The sequence below is a fragment of the Branchiostoma belcheri genome, unplaced genomic scaffold (assembly GCF_001625305.1).
Source record: "Branchiostoma belcheri isolate BF01 breed outbred unplaced genomic scaffold, Haploidv18h27 scaffold3, whole genome shotgun sequence".
Taxonomy (NCBI): domain Eukaryota; kingdom Metazoa; phylum Chordata; class Leptocardii; order Amphioxiformes; family Branchiostomatidae; genus Branchiostoma; species Branchiostoma belcheri.
This window is the reverse complement of record NW_017803909.1, coordinates 2,320,284-2,338,221: the sequence shown is the minus strand read 5'-3', so window position 1 is coordinate 2,338,221 and position 17,938 is coordinate 2,320,284. Positions and strand designations below refer to the sequence as shown.

At 42.3% G+C, this 17,938-nt stretch overlaps 2 protein-coding genes across 13 annotated transcripts in view; both read right to left on the bottom strand.

The window, feature by feature from the left end:
• LOC109473749 (retinoblastoma-like protein 1) overlaps positions 1–9,904 on the bottom strand; it is a 31,331-nt gene extending 21,427 nt beyond the window's left edge. For 2 of the 8 annotated variants that reach the window (XM_019773769.1, XM_019773766.1), the window contains exons 1-4: positions 9,466–9,904; positions 9,167–9,300; positions 8,654–8,854; positions 6,154–6,218 (exon numbers count right to left, since the gene is read on the bottom strand). In XM_019773769.1, the coding sequence (XP_019629328.1) occupies positions 6,154–6,218; positions 8,654–8,854; positions 9,167–9,300; positions 9,466–9,603 (538 nt within the window). In that variant the 5' untranslated portion in view covers positions 9,604–9,904. Of the gene's footprint in view, positions 1–6,153; positions 6,219–7,031; positions 7,052–8,653; positions 8,855–9,166; positions 9,301–9,465 lie in introns of those variants that run through there. The other 6 variants (XM_019773764.1, XM_019773767.1, XM_019773770.1 and 3 more) reach the window with 5 other exon arrangements.
• A 1,672-nt stretch (positions 9,905–11,576) lies between these two features.
• LOC109473696 (chromodomain-helicase-DNA-binding protein 8-like) overlaps positions 11,577–17,938 on the bottom strand; it is a 40,722-nt gene continuing 34,360 nt past the window's right edge. For all 5 annotated transcript variants that reach the window (XM_019773660.1, XM_019773659.1, XM_019773658.1 and 2 more), the window contains 9 exons: positions 17,100–17,871; positions 16,723–16,911; positions 16,463–16,532; positions 15,854–16,227; positions 15,453–15,552; positions 15,072–15,229; positions 14,690–14,821; positions 14,403–14,501; positions 11,577–14,237 (listed from right to left, as the gene is read on the bottom strand). In XM_019773660.1, the coding sequence (XP_019629219.1) occupies positions 13,515–14,237; positions 14,403–14,501; positions 14,690–14,821; positions 15,072–15,229; positions 15,453–15,552; positions 15,854–16,227; positions 16,463–16,532; positions 16,723–16,911; positions 17,100–17,871 (2,617 nt within the window). In that variant the 3' untranslated portion in view covers positions 11,577–13,514. The remainder of the gene's footprint in view (positions 14,238–14,402; positions 14,502–14,689; positions 14,822–15,071; positions 15,230–15,452; positions 15,553–15,853; positions 16,228–16,462; positions 16,533–16,722; positions 16,912–17,099; positions 17,872–17,938) is intronic.

The window sequence follows — 17,938 nt, the reverse complement described above, 5'->3', positions numbered from 1 at the left end:
TACCGAAGAACAGGTCAAGACAACACAGCAGCAGGTGATATGAGTTCACCAAGTCATCACTTATCGCCGGGAAGTTTCCTGCAAGAATCGTACGACAAGAACAAATTGGTCAGGTCCTGAAAAATGACATTGATACTGCGATAGTGCTCTTTGCCATTTATTCATCCGTCCTCTACCTCATTTTCTATTCAGGCCAGTCAGGTTGTCTGACTCTATGCAGAACTCTTCTCTCTGACCTGCACCTATATCACATGTGATCAATAATCCACCCATTTTATGTAAACTTATCCGGAAGTGAGCCAGTAGCTGCTTTGACTCAGTTTTGGCGACAGAGTTAATGATTATGGGCACAGCCTGGTAGACCTGTCCTAGAAACATCAGCACAAAAAGGAATTCCTGTCTCCTTGGGTATATCCTGACATACATCACCAAGGATTGGTCACATGGATTGGATTAATGGTTAGTCACCATCGATGGTGGATTCCAAGCCCCCCCCCCAAGTCACTTTCCAGTCTACACGCAATTTCCATTCAATGATATAAGAACCAGCATGATGAAAACAGGAAGACACAATCAATCTTAGTCACATCTGGTTAAAGGTTATGTCCAGATTGTCCATGAATCCAGTCTGGTTTAGATTGGATATCAGTGGTTGTCTTCTAGTTTGTGGCATATGTCACCTAAAATGTCAGTTTTCTTTGAAAAACAAACAAAATGGTGATAAAATTCTTTTTCATGAGTTTATATCCAGAGCTGACTAAGATGTAAATAATTTTCAAAAGAAATACAAAGATACGCTGTCATTATAGAGATGACTGCACACCTTGATGCCCAGCCTGTACATTTAAGTATGGAGCCTATACAGTAAGACTACATGTATGACTAGGCTGGTGAATCGAGCCAATGTGATTATTTGGCTGGCAACTTGGCTGGTGCCAACTAGTTGGCCAGGCCACTATCTGGCTGACAACTTGTCTAGTCTGGTAGTTATGGATCACGGCCTGCTGAATTTCAATGTTGCTTCAATTTTGCTAATTTTAGGATAAAGTACCGTGTGAAAACAAATATTTTTAAAGAACATTCTTAGAATGATGGAAAAATGACAGCTGTGTGAGTTGATGGCAGACTCACTACTTAATGGTTGGGATAAGCCACATTTGAAAAATAAATAAGCCAGAAATTTTAATATTTGAATATACTTTAAATATAATTTTCTATTGGAATGGTTCCTGAATGCAATACTGTAGAAAGAGACAGTAAGAATGGAATATCTACTCTCATCGCTCCCGGAAGCTATCAGAAATACAACTGTCATAATTAGTTACTGCCAACTGCACTGACATTACATGAAACGGGAAGATGTCAGCCTTACTACATGATAAGTCTGAACTTGCCCAGATATTTTCACATCTCAGCAGACAAAATTCTATCACTAACATTCTAGAAATGTTGATGTAGTTACATAGTGACCCCTTCCTTGCAATTAAATCCCCCAGTAGAAAAAAAAAACACTTCAAGCTTGGTAATCATGTCCAAGCCATAGCAACAAGAGATTGTTCTGTGTACCTATGCTTTGCACATCTCAATGATGGTAGTCAAATCAGAAGCACAATTTGATGACTGTTTTTCCTTACCTCCCTTTAAATCTTCCTTGACCTGTCACAGGTGTGGACGAGATCAGGACAAGTCTCTACACGCCCGCCTAAACCCACACCTTACAGGTAGAACAATACCTGATGAATGGCAACACGAGATGGCTATCAGGGGCTGCCAAGCCAAACACGCCTCCAGTCCACCACTTTTGTGCAAAGCGTTGACAGGTATTCATACACCGGCCTTGTTAATACTAACCAACACTATCCAAACACTGGGCCGGAGAGTCTGGTAACACGCAACAAAAGTTGGGTCCTATTCATTACTAATTTCAACAGTTTCAATTACTAGCTATTAAAAAACTTTCTTAGGCATGCAACCAAAGAATGCAACTAATCAAATCTCCTAGCTTTGTGAGCCTTGCATAGCTGTGACGTGGGAGGCAACTGCAGTTAAATATTACGAATAGTATCTACATAAAAAAGGACGCAAAGTCCACTAATTGCAGTACATGCAACACCAGCAAACTACATTTACAAGCCACCTGTTCAAAAGAGAACTTACTTATAAGTTTGTAGCTTGCTGGCACCTGTAACTAAACCTCCAAAGAGTGCCGCTGCACTATAGAAAGAAATACCAAACACAGACAGAAGAAAGGAGAGTGTGAGTTAACCAATCAGATGCAGGTGTGTTGTGGTCAGGGTAAAGATAAGCCACAACTCCAGGCCCCGCCCACTGGTTACTGTGGGTGAGTTTGACAGCTGACTCACTCCAGGGTCACCACAGGTCCCTGCTCCTTCCACACTCCAACAAAGTGCTGACAGACTTTTAAAAGGCAAGCTATGGTAACCACAAAATACTAACTCCTTCATTTGCACCAGGCACCCCCCAAGTCTTGATCAAACAAATCTGTCAACTACAAATAATAAACCCTTTTACAGTTAGAATGCATGACTGCATATATATGTTGGATAGGTTATTGGTAAGGATGTACAGTATTAGTTACAGAACATATCTGACAACCAAACCTTCTCATTGCCTCTGAGCAACTTCAGAATGATACCTCCACTTGTTTACTGGCTGGTTCTTTCTCATTCCTAATTACATTATCTCTAGTCTAAGAAGCAAACTGTTGTCTAAGTCCTGCCTCTATAAGCTAATCCCCCTTACGGTGTCGTATGCTCTGTTTCAATCCACTACCAACATCTTACTCCCTTCTCTCAACACTTCCCTATAACCTAGGTCTAGGAGACTTCTCTGTACCCACCTTCCTCCCTACTGAATGGAGACATGTAGGCTGATGAAATACTGGGGTAAAACGTTACTCTGCAAAATCAGATTCGGGTAGTTTTACAGTAAACAATTTTCCTAGCCACATATACATATAACTGCAGAATGTACCAAGCTAGTCCATCCACTCTCTTCATTTTGACACTGCTTGACTCTACCAATCAAGTCAATGTCACATGTAATGAAATTAATTATTCCATCAGGAGTGAGTACTAATAAGGAAAGAGGTCATAGTAGACTAACCCTTACTATACTAATGCCAACCAGGCCTACTTTATGGGCGAACACTTCTGATTTCTGCTGACATATACCACAAAAAACAGTTCCTACAGGCTTCACTATGTGGTATTCAATCCAACCAAATTCTATAATCCATGTATGGCATATCACACTTTAAGATCTTCTGATAAACACATACATTTCATCCAGGTTATATGAAACAAATGTACATGAAAATGCAGTCAAGATAGGTACATTTTTGTTGCCCCTCCCTAAGCTGGCTCTAAATGCCCCCCTTTCCTTCCCTTCCTCTGGTGGACAACCCTATTAAGACCTCCCAAATGTCAACAATTATAAATCAGACTGGTGCCAGGAGCCCTACTCTATCACACCAGCCACACCCTATCTGATACATCAATTTTCCTTTCACCTGCTACAAAAATATCACAGTGGCATACAACAACATAAAAAGCTATCCACCCAGTCAGAAAGTGGGGGGAATCAATGTACATAAAACAAAGAACCAAAGGACTGGTAAGAAACATTTGAAGAAAATGTCCTGGGCCAAGCTAAAACAAATGGCAGTGATAAAAACAAAATGCCACCATGTAATGCAGCAGTTACGAGGGATGGCGGTACAAGGCCCTGACAAATGCTTTGTGATTTATCCCAGGAGAGGTGTTTTGTCCACCCTTTGGCAGATAGTTGGCTGTAAGGGTGCAGTTTCTCAGGTAGAAACTGTTGATAGATCCCTCCCCTCCCACCAAGGGTGATTACCTTAAGTCAACATCGTAAATCTTCAGGCAACCACGATTCAGACACCTTCCAGGGGGAGGCCAACTGACAGTCACAAATGACTGTTATTGGGCAGAATTGATGAAGACCTTATATGCAAAGAGCTTTTGCTTTTCTTAGATAGCCACAAGGCTCGTCTTCCTCCAAGCTTTTGGTGTTTCGTTTATATTTCATCACACAGCTCCCGTTTTTTATTCACATGTGTCAGATGGAATCAGTGTCAGACCTTTTTCAGGCCAAACTAGATTCTTTACCTTACAGCAGCTGTAAATGATATCCAGCAGCACCCTGTAGATATGGCATCTTCCCTTCCAACCATATACTGTATTTCTGAAGATGGCTGTCAAGGTGCTACAGACAAAAAATTCTTCAGCAAGATCATTTAATAAGATTCACCAACACGAAGTTGTTAAAGAAAACTGCCGGTATAAGATATGTGCGAACTGCACCTTTGGCCCTCAAGGTTCAGCGGCAGGTGCCTTTAATGACCCTTTTATCCTTGAAATGCTACCTAGGCATTTCTGAACCATTATACCCACGCGATGGTCACCCTGAGATATCCCAGGAATCAATAGTAAAAGGCCCAAACGAATGATATCAAAGCTTTTGCTCAATTACAAGAGACATGGTTTACAACTCAAGAGAACTGCCGATGCTTCCCGTATTCATATCAACAAAATTAAGCAATAAATTGCAACATTACTGCATATTTCAAGCACTTGGAATGACTAAAGGAAACACCCTACCTTTTATACTGTAACTGCCTAATTCTATGTCTCTACTAAATCATCTTCACTCAAAAATTGGCCCACATTTCCAAGTTGGGCAGGTGGTTCATACATAGCAGTAAATTGTATCACCATCAACTTATCATCCCATTTGAGCTGGTAATATACAAGTTCTGTAAATGCCCTGAAAGTGAATGCAAGAGGAATGCTAATATGAAATTTGCAAACTATGTTGCCCCGTATGTCAGAACATTTTCAGGGGAGGCAGGGGGTATTCTATTTTTACAAAGTACGCATGTATATCTCAGATGCAAACTTTCATTACCCAACTTCAGTCTAACAGTGTTAACTTTTATTTTGTGATATGTCTATGCAAGAGGAGGTTGTTTATGCAAGGCAAGCAGGGAGGTTCTGGAAAACTACTAGGGAGCACTCTGTCCTTGCCAGCTTGCTGTTTACCACACTGTGGTCACATGGGGAACGGGGTCAGGGGAAGCCTTGACCTCATCAGCACAGCTGACCAATCAGAGCTGAGAACTCCCAACAACTCCCAACACATCCCCAGATTTTACAGGGCTATCACCAGCCTAGTACCAGTAGTAGGGTAATGATGCCCAGGTGGAAAACTGGGCATTTCCATTTTCAGGAATATTGAAGTCCCAACACCTGAAGTGTGGCTATTCTAGGAATATATCTCTACATATTTCTGCAATGTAGCTCTAAACATAAATGTTGATATCTAAAATTCATTTATCCTCTTTAACACTATGTTGTCTCTTGAACCCTCTTTTCAGGGGTCATGGGTTTTGAAAAAAGAATCTAAGATTCAGTTACACTTAGCTGCTGTGCAGCTAGTTCAGATAGTAATAGTTTAAAAGAACATGTACAAAGGACTCAAAATACACCAATATATTCAAAGTTTGCATGCAGGCTTGGGCACATGGCAATAAGACAACATTTCAGCTCTTATATCTGATCATCCTGCCTTAGTCCTGTTTGCCCTCACTGTACATTTCCTTCCATATCAGTGAGAACCAACAAAATCTCATTGAGCTTGATGTTAGCCATGTTGATGATGATGTAAAAATCTTCCCCAAGGAAACGTCACATTACACTAATTAGAGTGCCAATCAAAGTCCGAAAAAGCATCCGCTTGATGAGAGGCGACTGTCTGAAATGATGTTAACTAACAGAGATTACATCATATATCATATTTACTACATTGATTGATATCGCCAATTTATATCAAAAACAATCAACATTACTATTCTTTAATATAGTTTCTTTAATATTCAGTCATTTTCTTTAATACTCAGTCGTTCTTATTCAAGTTCACAAAGTGTTCCTGTGACAGCTATATTGAGCGACCATACATTGCAACAATGATTGCACACAGAAGTCAAATTGTTTTTAAAACCTTTTGCAAACTACCAAACATAAAGCCAGTGGTATAGGGTGGAAATTTCTGGCAGTATACTGAAGTACACACAATGTTTTTGGAAACAGGCGATTCTGGAAGCCAACTTACCCTTGACTTGGACAAACAAGGTCCAACAGAAGGAGAAAACGTCTGATGAAGTGCATGGCAGGCGCCTGTGGAAATAAACAACACAGATAAGATACGACAGGAAGGGCACAGCTAGGGAGTTTTTTTTTTTACACCGTATCACTGTATGATTTACAAAACATCATGTACAGCACAAAGCTGCCAACAACCTTACAAAGTTCATGTATCTTTTTTCTTTGCCTTTAGTCCAATGTGATATAGCAAAGCAAGTCTTGTTTTACAACACCATCTGCAAAAAAGTCTGACAGTTAGTTTGGTTTCTGTTAGTATTACCTCATATAACAAGCTTTTTTTTCCTTCAGTAGACTTACCTCTTTACTATTTTGGGGTACTAGAAAAATTGCACTTCGAATCTTAAGGAGCCAAGAAGTTACTGACGTTTGACAGTCATGCACAAAATTAGTTTGTCTCTTTGACCAACAGAAGTGTAAAGACACTGGCTACAATTTGATGAAATTTCACTAACAATTAGGTCAGAAGATTGGAAAATCATAAACATACTGTCATCATCCTCATCACTGAACTCTAACCTGTTGATTACTTGGGCCACACACATAGGCCAATTCCCAGACAGAACTTGCGTGGTAATATCATTATAGAATGGCAGTTGTATTCCTTAAAATGAAATAACTAATCTTTATGTCATACTTGGGCCGCGATAACATAGAATACTACACAGTGTATCGCCCTCAGTCCCAGCCCTCCCACGGATCAGCTCTGGCCTTCCGACACGCGGTCGGGCTGGTACCTCTGGCGATACGGAATACACTGTGTAGTATACCGTATAGGCGATAAACCGGACAGTGAGTGAGTGTGAGTAAGTATTCTATATTCAGCACCACATTTGCACAACTTTTGTATCCCAGCTTAATTTTACAGATTGTTTACATCTAAAACTAGGGCATTTCCTGAATCGTTCCTTCACATTTGGTCACCACACTTTGTAACCCGGTCATTTCAAACCGGTCCTTTCCTCGGCAGCTGTGGCCTGACCAGCAGACTGACCATGTACAACAGAAAACTGAACCCAGAGGTCAGGGGTCACCCGGACAATGTAACAGTTCGCCAATCAAATATAATCAAAACACTGTCCTGCTTGAACAAACATATGTTAAACAAACAAGCAAATGACAACAGAGCTCCCTTCTCGCTAAATCTGAACTGACTTATGTAATATTGCCTATGATTGATATGGTTTACCAATAAGGTCACAAGAATATGCAAGCAAAAAAAAACAAACAATCCTGACAAATTCTACAATGAAATATTGACATATGTTTAACACATACAACATGATATATCAAGACAATATGAAACTGCAATGTACCCACATCACACACGAACATGTAATCTTATTTTCTTTTTGTTGTTTTGTTGGCCTTAAAATAACATGTGACCCAATGACCATAGGAATGGAAAAACTGACTAATTATACAAGATGGCAGACTATTGTTAATACTCCAATCAAGACCCAAAATATGAGAGGGCTTCTTTTATTCCAAACTACAACATAATATAAAACAATAGCAGATGGCCATGAGTTATTTCACAATAAAGCATCATCGCCTGAGGCAATAGAACCCAGCCTACCAGTGAGAGAAATATGAGCCAATAAGCAATCAGAAATGCATCCAGGACAGATCTAACAGTGATGCATCTTTTGGCCCTTTTATCATAAATAATACAGGCCAACTGTAAAAGGTCAATGAGCTGTCCCTGTAGACCCCTGCTGGAGAAGATTTCTTGAGGATAATTGCTCTCTACAGCACCTCAAAAATTGGCTTATCTCCTAGGACATCTAGTATCATACTGGTGGAGACATCAGGAATATCATTTATCTCATTTATCTTACCCTGGCTTATCAGACCCAAACCTTACGATGACCACTACTGTATATGTCAATTTGAAGGAAGAAAAAAAGGTACATATACAAATATATAGGACATTTGTAGAAAATCGGTGCTTTTGCAGTGGTATTTTCCACATACGATGAGCCATGTTGACCATCTCCCTACATGTCATCTAGTGATAACTACCCGGCTGACCTGGTTATGGAAGCATGACTAGGGACTCAGATGTTATTTTTGATGTCCTGAATTTAGGTCAAAAATTGCAATCAGCCATATCCAAACAATCATGTTCATGGCAAACAAAAAATATTTTACACACTAAATGACATCAAACTGAATCATTCCCATCATTATTTTTCAAAGTGCTTGTTTTTATAATATTCTGTCAATGCAAATATAATGCTTTGATTTTTCCGCATGAGTGTAGATTAGTCATTTAATGATTCACAAGTTAACTACAACGAAATTAACAAAGAAAACACCAAAAAAATGTGATCTAAATGCCCATTGATTCAAACCTTTCTACATCTTCCAAAGACAGAGTGACATGTGCCAATAACTGGCTATTAATAACTCAGCTAGTAACTGATGAGTAAACCATGTAGCTTTACCTCTGCTTTCGTCCACGAGGTGCCCTAGGCTGGTCATCCCCTGGGTTCCTGAACAAGTCCAAGAAGATGGGCTCAAACTTCTTAAAGATGACCGTGGAGACGGCGAAGTTCCTCTCCAGTCGGTCCACCTTGTCCCTGAAGTCTTGAGGAAGGCTGGCCATGTCCGCCCATTTCTTCATTTTATTGAAGAACTGGATCAGGCTGGAGGGGGTGGGGACAGAGGGGAGGGGTGGGGATCAACAAAAAAGCTTTCTACACCCTTACAAACAAATCTACTTATGGATTCAAATCCTTGTTAGTGCCCCACACGCCTTGCATTAAAATGTATAAAATCCTTCATATGGAGACCATCCACGGGGCACTTGTTTTTCTTGCCCGCTGGCGTCCTACTGAGAGATGCATCGGTTCGGGTGGGGAGGGGGGCGGAATCGAACGCTGTTCTGGCATCCCCTCTGGGAAGGAAGATCAACGGAATGATTCTAGATCGTGGAAAATATGGGATGTGTTTCTTACCTTAGCTTTGCGGATCTGAGCAGACGGGTGAGAGAAACACAGTTGCCCTCCACAGTCCCCCTACCCACAGTAGGCGTTAGGCTCTTGCGGCACGCCACGTACAGGGCGCAGGCCAGCCAGTGGAGATCGTCGCCCTAGAAACAGCGAAAAAATCATCCCAAGAATAGATCGCGCTGCACAATTTTGTAACCGAACGTAGCAAAAACACATCATGCAAATATCAGACTAGTTAGAGAAAAAAAATCGACGATAATAGCTAGAACGGAAGCCATGAAAACGAAGGTGCTGGTATCACCTACCTCCAGAGTGTAGTTTGTGCTCATTTTCTCGAAGCTCTGCCAAGCCTCTTCGGTCGCAACTTTGTCCATGTTCAAGTCCATACAGAGATCTTGGTATCTCTGCTCTGTGCTGGGGGTCTCCTCGTCCGGACCCGCCATCGTGGCCGCCAAAAAGAAAAATTCTACCGAGAAAAACAACAATGGCGCTTGCCTTTGGCCGTCTGTCCCCGTGACTTCAGTTCATCCCAGAAAATGGCGCGAAAACGGTCGAGGCACAGCCAAGTAAACAACTGTATTAATCCGCGACCCCGGTACTACAATTTATCTTATTTTCATACTAGGTGAAAAATATTTCATTGTTCTTCTACTTAAAAATACAAATACTTATTTAGGGTGCGATAAGGTCCCAATATACCCAGATATTCACCAAACGCTGGCAAAATCTTGATATGTCTGACAGCGGAATGATCTTTATATCTGTTTTCCGCAAATTGGCCCAGCGTCCCTTCGTTGGCCCCGTTCCAAGGTGGGTGGGGGTCGCCATAGTAACAGTCAATCATATTGAAATTTGAATTTAAAAGGCCACTACACAGGTCATGTGGGCGTTTCCACATGCGATTGCCAGGAGCCCAGGAAATGTTGCCCTGCCCTTGCGAGAGCTGAGTTGCAGGGACACTAATAAGACCAGAAAGGTGAAACGAATAATTCTGCAATACACCTTGCATACATGTACACCAATGGAGTACTTTACAAAATGTGTTTTGAGTGCCATAAAGCCCAATGCTAATTTCTGCTGACATGTATGCATGCAGAGAGCGATAAGAGTGATGAGTCACAGTAAGAGCATTTGGGAGCTCAAATACATCAACATGTCGATAACAAGTTAGGTCCTTAATCAAGAACGTATTTTGGCAACGCCTCCTTACTGGAGCCTTCTATCTATGTAGAATTTTGGCCATATTCTAATAGTGCAAGTTGCCAGGTTGGGAAATTACCATGTTTGGCACATGACTACTATGCTTTGAAAAAAGCAGAGGCAAAAAGATCCATTGGCATCGCTCAAGAGGCAAACTACATAATTCTACATGATTTTGTGTGTGTGGATTAATCAATGTCAGATTTTTCGAAATGTACAGTTCACACATTTTTCACCTGCTGCTACTAGTGCCAGCAATATTGCACCTGCTAGGCCCCATGGGTTCCTTACAGTAGGTCACGTTGGGATTAACTGAAAATTACTTCTTCAATATCTAAGCCCTTTTGGGCAGGTGGTAAGTACATTTGTACATGTAGTCTGAAAAACCTATTGTCAGTATCTGTTACATAGAGTTTTCCCTCACTTCATTGTCTTACCTTTAGGCCAATCCAATTTCATTTCATGGTTCCCAGTTTTTTCCTGATTAAAAAATCAATCACCAGCACAGCATGTACCATCGCATACAGGATGTTCAGAAATCTTTATTGGCTTCCACACATACCAGCACAATATTTTGCATGTTCTCGATGATGTTTCACAAGCCAGTCTGTTCATATACCCTATCGCAACTTCCCTTGTTCTTTAAATTTTATATTTATTGACTGACACGCCAAAGAAACTGCCTTGTGGATATGGCAAATCCTACTTCATTGAGTAGGTAATAAGGTGTTGAGGACAAGTACTTTCTGGCTACCATAAGCTTGGTCACACCCTTCTTTTGCTAGGAATTGCATAAGATTTCTCGCGCTTTGTCTTTTCAGTTATCAAATTATTTTCAATGTGATTTGTTGATTGTTGTTGACAGATTTTGACATAACATGTAACTGATTAAAAGTGCCATTTTACACTAAGTTACTAGTATACTGGGTGATGTAATGGACATACCATCCATATTTGACTCCTCTAGGATTTCAAAATGATATGGGGATCAGAAACATGCAATAAAAATCCTTCTTGCTTCTTATTTTACACATTTTACAGCCAACAGCCATCCAATCTGATCACAAACACTCCCATTTCTTACAATTCACCATCTTTGGTTTTCTACCCCTAATTTTTAAGAAGCGAAAAATTTTGTACAAAGGTCATCCGGTTCGTGTAATACTAAGTATAAAAATGGACAATTCACAACCCACAACAACAGACTTCGAGTTTCAACCAAAGCAATGGTTTAATAAAAATAATTATAGAACTCCATTTTTCCTTCAGGTCTGTATAAAGAATTAATAAATACACAGGATCGATCCGACAATTAAATAGCTGCATGATTTGTGGAGTATAGACGTACGTCCTTCAGAAAATCAACATTCAAATTCCTGTTCTGAGGTCACTTAAACATGCATGGCTGACATCAGCGACTGCACGAGAGAAAAATGGAAAAAAAAATTTCAATCCATCTCACACACCAATAATTTAAATTCCATGGGTAAACAAATAAATACAAAAATTGATATGGCTGGAGTGGTGCACCAAAAATGTCCAAATCACATGCACATCCTAATTCCTACCTGATCTACATGTACATTCCCACTACATACACCATGCCTTGATCATAATTTACTATTCCTATGTCTCCTCAGTGGAAACATTTATACACCCGTTCACATTCTCCACCTTGCCTGGGTACCACCTTATGCCGCCAAGATAAAGTGGCACCAAACAAGACAATCACCATCTCTTACTACTGAAGTGGGACGGGAGAGAGTTTAATTTGAACAGTCTGTTTTACAACACAGAAATAAACTTACTGAACAGACAACTGAATAAAGGAAAATACCTAAATTGCAGCATTACAGTTTGGCAGTGGAGTACAGGTAATTCAAAATTTTGCCAACATTTCATTTGCAACAGTTCATGGGGAGACACAAAAATAAATTCCTCATATCATGATCTTGAACATGTAATAATTTTGAAAGTTGGTGAATGTTTGAAAACAGGTTCAAATGTTACTCTCTCCAACCCCAACCCAGCATATCTGTCAATGGAACACATGTGTACCAAGTTTACACCAACATTGCTTTTCGTACAGGTTCACTGACACAGAGAACCTCTAGGCAAATACCTTTGTCTAATTTTGCTCAAACTCACAAGCAAATGCATTCCACTGATAGACATGTACATGAGCACATCATACCTCTCATCCCTTCTACTACAACACATAGGGTGCATGCAGCTGCTACAATTATTTACAGACAAAAAACACAGGTACAGTTGCATTCATTTGCATCCCAGAGGCTGTGAAAATACACACCATTCTTTTTCTACTACATGTACTATTTATCCTCTGCTGCATCTACTACAATTTTCCCTGAAAAATATTTCAAACTTTCCCAAAGAGCTCTTCTTCAAGACACAATAGTTACTGGCGCTTTGGGTCTGCTTCAAAAATGGTTCTGGTGATTCTGAATCAACAAAAGGTGATGAAGTCCTGGCAACGTATGTACACAGTTTCCACAGATATGAGTCAAATCACCCCTTTATGTACACGGAACATGTTGCACCTCTGGTGGTGGGTGTAGAAATGTTTAGCTTCTAAAGAGCTTGAGTACAAAAGTGTGGCAAAACATTGCTGGGTCCCTGTCTGGCAAGGATTCAGTGACAGAAGGCAAGTGTAGCACTGTAAGAAAGGGGCTCAGATGGGCACAACATCATGTAAGGCCGCCCAAAGTCTTAACCACATCTGGCCCACAGATTGTCTATGTACAAAGATGACTTGTGTAATGGTATCTCGTGACTATTATCTAAGCCTGGGTTCCACAATAAGATCTGTACATGGCTCGGATAATCTGTATCAATATATCCTTTAGAGTTTCACTGTGACTGTATACATGCATGGAAATATCTTACTTGTGATGAAGTGTTGTACTATCTTATAAGAGCAACATCAGTTGTTTGAAAGGCCAGGAATTACAGAATCCTTCCTTTAAGTTCATTTATCCATTCCACCTCTATAAAATAACTTCCTCTCAAAATGCTGCAAATACTTGAAAGACTCTTCTTCTTATTCAGCTTCCTTGAATCTTTACAAAACCCCTTGAGTGGCAATCTACTTGCTACTGCATTGCAACGTTGTCGGTTTGAACCAGCCAGCATGTCATGTGGAAGCCTCAGCACTATTCATCTCTTCTTCCTCCTGAGGACTCAGTGTGTCTTCACTCATGACATTACTATTGTTGTTATTGCTATTCCCATTGTCCCCGTTAGTCCTTTCAGTTACGTTTGTCTTGGTAGGCGATGCGGAGCTTGGGGACACGGGTTCGGACGGTGCGGAGCGCGTGCCCTCAGACTTCACACTCTGCGGGGACAGGCTTCCCAGGGAATCTTGCTCCTCCGTGCTTGGCGCTGCCATCCCGTTAGCCAACCCTGCATGTAAGAATCCCGGCAGGAAGGCTGGGTTCATCATGAAGGGGTTTGGCCAGAACAGGCCCTGCTGTCCCGGCATGACCAGTGGGGTGGGGAGGGAGGTGGCAGTAGACGTGGCAGCCGTTCCAGTGGATGCTGCTGTGGAACTGGGACTGGCTTTCTCTTTAGGTGATGAATCTGTTGTAGGTGAGGTAGTTGAGGTAGAAGATGTTGGAAGAGGCAGCCCCAGGCCGCCAAAGCCGAACATGGGTGGCATGGCCATCCCTGGGAGCCCTGGGAAAGGTGTCATGGCAGACAGCCCTGCCAGGCCGGCCATGCCTGCAGGGAGCTGCATGTCCCTGGTGGCTGCCATCAGGCCTCCAAACGGCTGCTGGGGGAACGGGGTGGTGACTGCAGAGTCAGTTTTCCCTGAGTTCTTCTGGATCCTGTGGTGCTGGTCAACTGGGAGGTATTTCTGTGGACAGAGAGGGGAATTTGCTACATTATCTTCTGATTAATTTTTTGGATGTTTTACCTTACAAAATTTGAATTTTGAGTTACAAGCCACATGGAAGAAATGCTCATACTTTTCTGTCTGAAAAAGACACTTGCAACAGCTGGAAGAGGAAGTATCAATCACCTTTGCAATGTGTTCCCAGTCTGCTGCAATGTCAAAACCTGGATTTTTGTTCAGCCACTCATCTAGATCCATCAACTGTGGGGCAGCAAGACCACCAATCTGCAAAATAAAAGAAGGAAACATTTCAACAATTAACAATATGACAATTTCCTTTTGCATCAACATCTGTTAGGCCAGGCACATCAACACAGGCATAGAGCTGTGCTTGGTGTTTAACATCTCTGTTATCAAACCCTACATATGTACATGTGTACAAGGCATCAAAATCTTCCAAGAAAGCTATTCACCTTCTTTCCAGTCTTCCTGTTGACGACCATGACCCTCTCCTCTCCTGTCAGGTTGTCAGGGTCCAATTTGTTGGGGTTGGGGCAGCGGTGCCGCTTCTTCTTCATCTTAGGCATACCCTCCATATCTGGCTGCTGTGATGACAAGAGAATATACTTATGTTGAGGACAACTCGATTTTAGGCACAGTACCAGGTCTTTCAGGCACCAACACAACAATAACAAATAGAAAGTCCAAACCTCCAGCAAAACGTTTTTGGTGGATGTGGGAAGTGGAAAGATGACAATAAAAGTTGCAATTAAACATGCTGTAAGTCCCAAACAAGCTGTAATTATAGAAACGTAGAGTACTGAATAGCATATATGACCACACTAGCTGACATACAGGCATAACTTCATCCTGCTGTGGGGAGGGGGGTGGTGGATAGTCCACCTCCCAGTCAGGGTGCTCCTTCAGCCAGTCCAGGAGGTCACAGTTGAGCGGTGCTGCCAGCCCAGACAGGCGCTCTCCCTTCACCTTGTTGATCACCGGAATAGGCACATCTGTAACATGGAACAAAGCTTGGTAAGCACTGCTGGAAACATGTTCAATACACAACTGTGTTGCTTTCTTGACTCTCAATACTGCTTTCTGCACTAAAAGCATGTTCATGGTTACCCTTGTCTAACTGCGTCAGTCAATTATGATTTCTATGTAACTTCTTATTAGTTTTCCTCACCAGATCTAGTATTCACATAAAATATTGAATTGCTGACAAGTCCTTACCTGGTCCCAGTCTGCTGGGAGACCAAGGCTCCAACTCCTTGTGTTTACGTTTTCTCCTTCTCCTCTTCACCTCCACCTCTATAGCTTCTCCATTCTCATTCTGGAACAGAAGAACACATTTGCTCAACACAATGCTAATATTACCTTTTTTAATTCACAATTCACTTCGTAATTTACAAAGTTCATCAGTCCAAGTGCCTTGATGTCATAAAAGATAAGCACTAAAACATGAGATCAGCAACGTAAACCTTATGTACATGTACTTCAGTTCAGTTAGCCATTGCAAAGGTGTCCAATCAATTAAATAAATGGAAAGTTAGATAGCCACATGCCAGTGCTGTATCAAAAATTGCAGCTCTAAACTATCTACAGGATTGCAAAAAGCAAGGTACTGAACTTACAATAATAATCTTAGTCTTCTTTGGTTTCTCTTCCTTGTCGTGTTTTGGCTTGCGCCCTCTCCTCTTCTTGACAGGCACCTCCACCCCGTTGACCAGCCCAGCCAGGCTCAGGGCCAGGCCATCGTGGGCAGAGCTGGTGGGGAGGACCTTATGGGCCATGACAGGCAGTGACCCTGGCGATCTGAGTAGGGAATCCTGAGATTTAAGTAAGGCATTTTTGGAGGCAGCCAGAGAGGTGGCAGAGTCAAAGGATGTGGATCTGGGCATGCTGAGGTCCTGAGGCTGGTCGTCTGAGGGCAGTGTGCCGGCACTGGCCTGCTGCATCTTTCTCCTCATCTCCTCATACATCATGTCAGCCAGGCGCCTCTTGGCCTCTGCAAGGGAAAACACACTTTCAGATACCAAATAAGTTTTGTTTGTGTCACTTCAGGTACTGGTATTATTGCTGTTAAACAACACTTTTCAGGAATCATTTCTCTGCAGCACTATGACTTCTTGCTTCCCCGAAAAACCCTCTTTTGTACTTTTCTACACTTCAACACAATTTTATGGAATGGCTGATATCGTGATGTAAGTCAAATTTCTAAATACAGTGAACTGTCCACCCACCTTTGTCAGCCTCTATCTCAGCTCTCTTTCTTCTCTTCCTCCTCTTGACAATGAACCTGCTGGCATCACCCTGAAATGACATATTTTCAAGTAAGTACTTAAGAAAGCAAAAGGATTTATTTGAAAAGTCCTGATGATGCTGATGAAAAAGTTTTAAAACCTCTGATGACAGGGTTTTAACTCTACTAAAAACTCCCCGTTTTAATGTGAATACAAAAAGCTTGATATTTTCAGTCTCTATTTGGATCATTTCTACATACCGGTGTGGTGTCCATGCCCTCCGTTCCAGACCCCAGCGGTGTGGCTGCTCCACTGTTCTCGGCACCACTGTCCAGGCTGCGGGGGGTGATGGGTGTGAGGGGTTCCATGATGATGCGCCTGGTGACGGGCCACTTTCCAGTCAACACAGCCTGGCAGATGTGGTCACACCTCTGGATCAGAACCTTGTCCTGGGGCAGAAGTAAAAAATATCTGTTACACCAAGGTCTAAAGATGCTACATCTCAACAATTTAGGACCAATTTTCTACTTACACAAAACCATTAGTACTCAAAAACTGGAGTAAAATGTCAGGAAGATGGGTGTAATAAGTGGGATGGATAAGAATGTTTAAATAGCAGTGGAGCTGTTTATCTTACCTTAGGCCACCTCAACTGCTGCATCTGTGACAGCAGCTGTGCTACCGTAGGTTCTCCCATGCCATCCATGCTGAAGCTGTGCTGACTGTCTTCTCCGTCCTGGTACACCGGCTTCAGGAGAGGTGCTGAGCTCAGGGAGTCGTCCTCCGCCTTCAGTCCCAGGCCGTCCATCTCCAGGGGCTTGGCTAGTTCCCGTTCCAGGAGTGAAGCACTCTCGTCTTTCTCAGGCTTGGCCAACTCCTGCTCCAGAAGTGACATGTTCTCATCCTTCTCCTGTTTGAGATCCTGCTCGTGGTTCCCCTCCTCGTTCTCAGACTTTGCCAGCTCCCGTTCCAGGATGGACATGGAAGGCTTGCTCTCCGTCTCCTCCTTCACTTCTCCCTTGATGACAGGTTTGATGTCTTCTGTTTTCACCACAGGTTTGACGTCTGTTTCCTTCTTCACGTCTGGAACCAGTGGGAAAGACTCCTCCTTCACATCTCCCTGTGGTTCTGCCTTAGGGGACAGGTCGTCCATTTTGGTGAGTGTGGGGGGAAGCTCAGGCTTGAGGATGGGTGGGGAGAGGGAGGCCAGGGCGGTGAGCCCGTTGGGCAGGGAGGGGACGTCCTTCTGTTCCTTGACTGGCGGGATGGGCAGGTGGGCAGGGTTGGGTGGGAGCTGCTGAGCGACAGGGATGCTGGCCAGCCGAGCCTGCGAGTGCTTCTTGTAGATCTCAGCGAACGAGAGGGTGGGGTCACCAAGGATGTGGTACTCTGTTCGGCTGACTCCATGTCTGTGATACAAAAGGTCAACAATCCTAAATCAGTATCACCAAAATGCAACTTACATTTTCATAAAAT